Source organism: Acyrthosiphon pisum, chromosome A1 (assembly GCF_005508785.2).
Source record: "Acyrthosiphon pisum isolate AL4f chromosome A1, pea_aphid_22Mar2018_4r6ur, whole genome shotgun sequence".
In the NCBI taxonomy this organism is placed as follows: domain Eukaryota; kingdom Metazoa; phylum Arthropoda; class Insecta; order Hemiptera; family Aphididae; genus Acyrthosiphon; species Acyrthosiphon pisum.
In genome coordinates, this window is record NC_042494.1 from 152169517 (window position 1) to 152177733 (window position 8217).

General features: G+C 37.5%; 1 protein-coding gene across 1 annotated transcript in view; it reads right to left on the bottom strand.

The window, feature by feature from the left end:
• Positions 1–7899, bottom strand: part of LOC100570266 — an 8640-nt gene extending 741 nt beyond the window's left edge. Inside the window, exon 1 of the mRNA XM_008186950.3 lies at positions 2169–7899. Within this exon, the coding sequence (XP_008185172.2) occupies positions 2169–7124 (4956 nt within the window). The 5' untranslated portion in view covers positions 7125–7899. The remainder of the gene's footprint in view (positions 1–2168) is intronic.
• Between the last annotated feature and the right edge of the window lie 318 nt (positions 7900–8217).

Genomic DNA, 8217 nt, shown 5'->3' on the forward strand with positions numbered 1-8217 from the left:
TAAACATTGCAAGCATTTTCGGCATCACCTTCGAGTGCCTCACGCAAATAGAAAAATTTTTGTATTTCCGATATGTCTTTATTGTTATGCACAAATGCTGTGAAAATGTCATAAAAGGTTGCCCACTCTGAATATAAGCCCGTAAATTTTGGTATTTGCAACGCAGCTAATTTTACGGGTGTTACTTGGCTACCACTCGCATTATTATTGCTCTGAATTTCACTATTTGCGCGCGGATAACTGATGCTGTGCTCTAGTTCTTCATCTTTTATTATTTTTTCGCAATTCGCCATAGCTTTATAATACACATTTTCGACTTCAACGCGGTAATTTTCGCTGTCCTCCGATACACCACTTTCTTCTTCAATCGACGACTGAACTTCCTCAAAAGCATCAAACAATTCTTTTAAACGATCCTTTCGACTTTTTATTTGATCAACTTCGAGGTTACCCCGTTCTCCTAGCGTGTAACTTAAAATACGCGTCATTTGGCCCTTTAATACTCCGCGGCGATTTACAAGCACTGCCGGTTCACCCATAGTAAATAATGATTAATTATTCAGATTTAAATAGACTACTTCGGTAAGGTAACGCAAGTTCAGTTGAATTGTAACGACTAAAGCATAGAAAAGGAACACTGTTGTATCTATTCGAGGAGTTTGCCTAAGGTAATTAGAATTAAATCTCTGACCTTTAATCGACGTTTGATCTGTGTTGAGTTGATAACCATGGACAATTCAATTTCTCACTGACCGACAGAATGAACTAAAAATCGTCTGGTGGAACTGCCCGCAATTGCTTCAATTTTACAGTTGATTCAGATGAATAACACGCGTATATCAATATTATAAACACAACGTGTGATGTGATTATGCGATATCAGATATTCGATGTAAACAACTATACGCGATATAATTTATCAATATACGACGCGACACTTGTACGCGGCGACGGTACGACTACTATGACAACGTTGCACCGATTCGACGCTTGTACGAATTTCGCTATAACGAATAACGATTTACGAATTAAAAACGATAAAACGAGAAACCAAATATGGCCGCGATCGAAATACAGAATAAGCTTACGAATTACGATATAGATGCCACGACGCGTTGCGGTTGTTCGCACAAACGACTTATTCACGGAAACGAAATGAAATATATTTTATTTGACATAAACTAAAACGAGCCCATGACATACGATTAATTTCATTCTTTTATGCACGATCGGCTGCAAACAACGCACTATTTGTAATTAAGATTCACAGGTTAACGATTAGCTTTTACGATAAATACTTTATTCGACCTTTATATTATTAATTTGAAAAAAAAAAAAAAAAAAAAAAAAAAAAAAAAAAAAAAAACCGCCGTCATGTGACAACGTGTTTTCAACTTAATACGCGGAACGTATCCGGCTCGAAGGACCATGTTATCTTTCGCAATGTTTTACGGTTGAAAACCGTAGGCAGGAATAAAGTATATTTAAAATGAAAACCACAGAATTTACTTTACTCGAAAACTTTTATTTTTCTTAAGTGAATATACATTTTAAAGAGCACGTTTGCTTTCGAGCACACTATATACAACATAACTTACTATGGACTGTATGATAACGGTATTGATAATATTATTACTGATTGAAGTTATACTCGAAATCAAACATACCGCCCGCCTTGAAACATTATAAAATTAACATAATAATAAACATTGTACAACTTGAAAATGTTTCAAATGTATATGATTCAAATGTATAAGGCTAATAATAAGTACAAAGAAACAACAAAAAAAAAAAAAAAATAAATAACTAACAACGTACCTAAATCAAATACGTAAAATCTAAAAACAAAAGAATAATAATTATAAACAAATATTAACATAGGCAAAATCAATGTTTGTTATGGCATTATATTTTCTTTTTTAAACAGCTTGATTTCCTTCAAAAGGCAATGGACACACCATCCGAATAGCTCGCGTAAATTGACCCTTGGCAGAAAGCAATGTGACTACTCTTACGACTTTGTCTGGACCAGTATGCAATTGAACTACCTTGCCTAATTTCCATTGTAAAGGAGGTATGTTATCTTCTTTCATCAATACCACTGTACCAATCTTCACCCTTGGCCCCTTTTCGCTTTCCCATTTACCACGCTGCTGCAACTGAGCCAAATACTCCTTTTGCCATCGAGACCATATTTGTTGGAAAGCCTGTGTTACTCTTCGCCACCTATTTAGTCTATTTATAGGTGTGGTGGTAACGTCGGGCTCAGGTATAGCAACTAGAGAGTCTCCAGTTAGGAAATGTCCCGGGGTTAAAGCCTTTAAGTCGGACGGGTCGGAGGACAACGGGCACAAAGGGCGGGAATTTAGACAGGCCTCTACTTGAATTACAACAGTGTTCAATTCCTCATAAGTCATATTTGCGTTACCTACCGTTCTGTATAAATGAGTCTTTATCGATTTTACCGCAGCTTCCCATAGGCCCCCGAAATGAGGGGATCGAGGGGGTATGAAATGCCAGCGGATTCCCAATTTGGTAAAATATCCTTGGAGGGTTTCCATACTGTCTTCATTGTGAAATAAATTTTTTAACTCGGATAATTTTCGATTGGCCCCAACGAAATTTGTTGCGTTATCGGAGTATAGGTCTGAACAGAGTCCTCTTCGGCTGGTGAAACGTTTAAGTGCGTTTAAGAATGCTTGCGTTGACAAATCACACACTAGTTCGAGATGTATTGCCTTTGTGGCAAAACATATGAAAACACATAAATATCCCTTTGTAATTGGTGCATTTCGACGTAAACTTCCTTTAATCATGAAAGGTCCAGCAAAGTCTATACCACATACGGAGAATGGTCGACTTGGTTCTATCCTTTGTTTTGGCAGATCACCCATTATTGGTTGAACGGTAACAGGTTTTGTTCTAAAGCAACTTACGCATTCATAGAATACCTTTTTAGCCATGTTGCGTCCATGTATAGGCCAAAAACGTTCTCGAACATAAGCAAGCATTGCAGCTGGACCACCATGCATTGTTTTTTCATGCGCATCACGAAACATTAACTTAGAGATATGACACGATTGTGGAATAAGCATAGGATGCCGTTGAAACGAGTCAAGTGCATCGGCGTTTTTTAATCTGCCACCAACTCTGAGAATTTGATTTTGATCCAAGAATGCACATAAACGGAATATTTTGCTTTTTGTAGACACTTGGCCCTTTGTTTTCAAATCGACAACTTCTTCTGACCAATACTGCACTTGCACGGCTTTCACTATGCATTGCGTTGCCTTAGTTATTTCATCGGTTTGTATTGGTCCGGTATTTTTTACTTTCAGACAACGTAAGCGTAGACAATACGCAATAATACGCAACAATCTCATCCATGATGAACTACGTTCTATAACCGACCAATCGTTGCTAACTGTTGACAAAAGGTTGGTAGTTTTTCGCATTTCCGGAACTTCGCCTTTCTTATCCACCTCGGACATTGGTGGCCAATGGTTTTCAACTTTCTTGAGCCATGTGGGACCTTCCCACCAGATTTTTTCGTTTCGTATTAGAGAAGGATCTCTACCACGGGAAATAACGTCAGCGGGATTATCATCACTTTTCACATGACGCCACTCATGGGCGGATGTCAACTCTTGAATTTCACCTACTCGATGAGAGACAAACACATTCCAATTTGCTGAAGGTGATGAAATCCAAGCTATCACTATTGTCGAATCGGTCCACCAATAACAACGACTTATGTTCAATTTTAATTTTTTAACTATTTTGTTAGACAATCTGCATAATAGTACGGCGGCACATAGCTCTAGACGTGGGATTGACAATGCTTTCAAAGGCGCTACTCGTGACTTGGCGGCGATCAATCGTACTTCGACCTCTCCTGTTGAATAAGTTACCCTTAAATATAAACAGGCCCCATAGGCTTCAATAGACGCATCCGAAAATCCATGTACCTGTATTTCCTTGATACCATCATCGATTATAAGACTTCGCGGAATATTTACTTGTCTTAAGGAGTATAGATTAGTCCTATATGTAATCCATTCGTCTTTTATTGCTTCTGGAAGCGATTCGTCCCAATCATATTTCTTGCAAAAAAGCGTTCTCAAAAACAATTTTGCCCGAGTTATAATAGGACCTATAAGACCAAGTGGATCATAAATGGATGCGATGTCTGACAGTATTTTTCTTTTGTTAATAACGGAACCACTTTCGTATGGTGTGACTTTATATTGCAATAGGTCTTCCTTTGGATTCCAAATAAGTCCCAAAATTTTTGTAGGACCGTTGTCCAATTCCATAATTAAGTTCTTTTCATTACTATTTGATCCGAGTATACCTTCCAGTAAGATAGGATCATTTGCAGCCCACTTACGTAACTCAAAACCACCTTTACGTAAAATATTTATAACGTCGTCTCTTATACGTATAGTATCTTGAATTGTATTTGCTCCCGACAGCAGGTCATCCATATAGAAATCATTTTGAATGATTTCGGAGGCACCTGGATGGTTTATCAATTCTTGTTCTGCCAACTTGTGTAGACAGCCTGTCGCTAAAAACGAGGCCGGAACGGTGCCATACGTTATGGTATTTAAACGATATATTTGTATTTTTTCATTAGTGCTAGGACGCCACCATATCAGTTGGTAATCTCGATGCTTTTCTTCGATCAGGACTTGACGGTACATTTGCTTGATATCAGCTGTTATGACGTATTTATGGGTACGGAATCGCGCCAACAAGGTAACGAGCTCCTCCTGTATTACGGGACCTTTCAATAATACGTCGTTTAGGCTTAGGTTCGAAGTAGTTCGGCACGTGCCGTCAAAAACGACACGTAATTTAGTGGTGGCGCTATCGGTTTTTATTACGGCATGGTGTGGCAAAAAATAATGCTTTTTCGTGTCATATGAATCCACAGGTGACATGTGACCTAAACTTTGATACTCTTCCATGAATTTCACATAATCCTTTTTTAAGGACTCATTTGCATTTAATTTTCGTTCTAATGCCAGAAACCTTCGCAACGCTATATCTAGTGACTCGCCTAATTTTGTCACCGACTCGCGAAACGGCAGACAAACTGTAAATCTTCCGTCTTCTTGTCTTCTTACTGTACTATCAAAGTGCTGTCGGCATAATTTTTCTTCTAGCGAATACGATTTTTCTGGCGAGATCTCTTCTGAATGCCAAAATCTTGAAACTTTTTCTTCTAATCTTAGCATGTCGGTGCACGCGACAAACGATATAATTGATGTGGACGGATTGTTTTTTGCACTGGGTACTTGACCACTTATAATATAACCGAAATGTGTTTCTTGAAAGAATACCCCATTTTTCACTGGCTGGATACGATCGGTTCCTAATACTTCAAAAAATACTGAAGCACCTAAAATAATATCGATTTTTTGCGGCTTATAATATTGTGGATCAGCCAGCTGAATATTTTTTGGAACATTCATTTTGGATGTATCTATATACATTAACGGTATATTATTTGTTAACTTGGGTAACACCAAAAACTCAAAGGTTGATTTATAATTAGAACCTAGCGATTCTATTGTAGCACACACCGCAGATGACGATTCTTGTTGAGACTGACCTATACCGACAATAGCACATGATATTTTCGAACGTCGTAGTTTTAATATTTGACATACTTCCTCACTCATAAAATTATTTTGAGACCCAGTATCTAACAATACGCGACACTTCATCGACTTTCCGTCCTTGTTATATACCTTTACTATAGCTGTAGCTAGCAAAACGGTGCCGCACGTATCTACTTTTGATGCGTGAGCACTTATGGACGCGGTTTCCGTTACATTTACATTTGATTTTTCAGTCGACGTATTATTTGTACTGGACTCGCTGGTCGTAGTTGCGAAATTTTTCTTTTTAAGATTGTCTGCTTTCATTAGATGTAATAAACTATTGTGTGGGCGCGAACATTTAGCACAACGACGTGATTGACATTTAATATTAGGATGAGAGCGTAAACAAATTTTGCACAATTTAAGAGCATCGATTTTCTTTATGCGATCGTTTACAGACAAGGCTAAAAATGACGGACAACGATAAATTGTATGCGCACCAGCGCAATTAAAACATTTTATTTCATTCGTTGAAACATGTGCAGTTGACTTGTTTGGCCATCTTTTGGTTACAGTACTGCTTACTTGTTGTACAATATCACTATTTGAGGACTCGATTGCTTCTAACACAAGGAATCTATTTTGCAAAAATTCTAATAACTTTTCTGCCGTAGAAATTTCATTCTTTTCCGATACTGTCTCCCATTCACGCAGGCATTCTTTGTCGAGTTTAATCGTAATTAAATGAATTAGCAACGAGCCCCATAATTTAGGCTGCTGGCCTAACATTTGAAGAGCATTAATATGACCGTTTAGCCCATCGATTAATTGACGTAATTGAAATGACGATTCCGACGTGACAGCTGGTAATCCATACAACGCCTTCGTGTGATTTTGAATTAACACCTTTTTATTATTGTAACGCGATACTAAGGTTTGCCATGCAATTCTATAATTTTCGGCGGTTGTTCCTAAACATTGCAAGCATTTTTCGGCATCACCTTCGAGTGCCTCACGCAAATAGAAAAATTTTTGTATTTCCGATATGTCTTTATTGTTATGCACAAATGCTGTGAAAATGTCATAAAAGGTTGCCCACTCTGAATATAAGCCCGTAAATTTTGGTATTTGCAACGCAGCTAATTTTACGGGTGTTACTTGGCTACCACTCGCATTATTATTGCTCTGAATTTCACTATTTGCGCGCGGATAACTGATGCTGTGCTCTAGTTCTTCTTCTTTTATTATTTTTTCGCAATTCGCCATAGCTTTATAATACACATTTTCGACTTCAACGCGGTAATTTTCGCTGTCCTCCGATACACCACTTTCTTCTTCAATCGACGACTGAACTTCCTCAAAAGCATCAAACAATTCTTTTAAACGATCCTTTCGACTTTTTATTTGATCAACTTCGAGGTTACCCCGTTCTCCTAGCGTGTAACTTAAAATACGCGTCATTTGGCCCTTTAATACTCCGCGGCGATTTACAAGCACTGCCGGTTCACCCATAGTAAATAATGATTAATTATTCAGATTTAAATAGACTACTTCGGTAAGGTAACGCAAGTTCAGTTGAATTGTAACGACTAAAGCATAGAAAAGGAACACTGTTGTATCTATTCGAGGAGTTTGCCTAAGGTAATTAGAATTAAATCTCTGACCTTTAATCGACGTTTGATCTGTGTTGAGTTGATAACCATGGACAATTCAATTTCTCACTGACCGACAGAATGAACTAAAAATCGTCTGGTGGAACTGCCCGCAATTGCTTCAATTTTACAGTTGATTCAGATGAATAACACGCGTATATCAATATTATAAACACAACGTGTGATGTGATTATGCGATATCAGATATTCGATGTAAACAACTATACGCGATATGATTTATCAATATACGACGCGACACTTGTACGCGGCGACGGTACGACTACTATGACAACGTTGCACCGATTCGACGCTTGTACGAATTTCGCTATAACGAATAACGATTTACGAATTAAAAACGATAAAACGAGAAACCAAATATGGCCGCGATCGAAATACAGAATAAGCTTACGAATTACGATATAGATGCCACGACGCGTTGCGGTTGTTCGCACAAACGACTTATTCACGGAAACGAAATGAAATATATTTTATTTGACATAAACTAAAACGAGCCCATGACATACGATTAATTTCTTTCTTTTATGCACGATCGGCTGCAAACAACGCACTATTTGTAATTAAGATTCACAGGTTAACGATTAGCTTTTACGATAAATACTTTATTCGACCTTTATATTATTAATTTGAAAAAAAAAAAAAAAAAAAAAAAAAAAAAAAAAACGCCGTCATGTGAACACGTGTTTTCAACTTAATACGCGGAACGTATCCTGCTCGAACGGACCATGTTATCTTTCGCAATGTTTTACGGTTGAAAACCGTAGGCAGGAATAAAGTATATTTAAAATGAAAACCACAGAATTTACTTTACTCGAAAACTTTTATTTTTCTTAAGTGAATATACATTTTAAAGAGCACGTTTGCTTTCGAGCACACTATATACAACATAACTTACTATGGACTGTATGATAACGGCATTGATAATATTATTACTG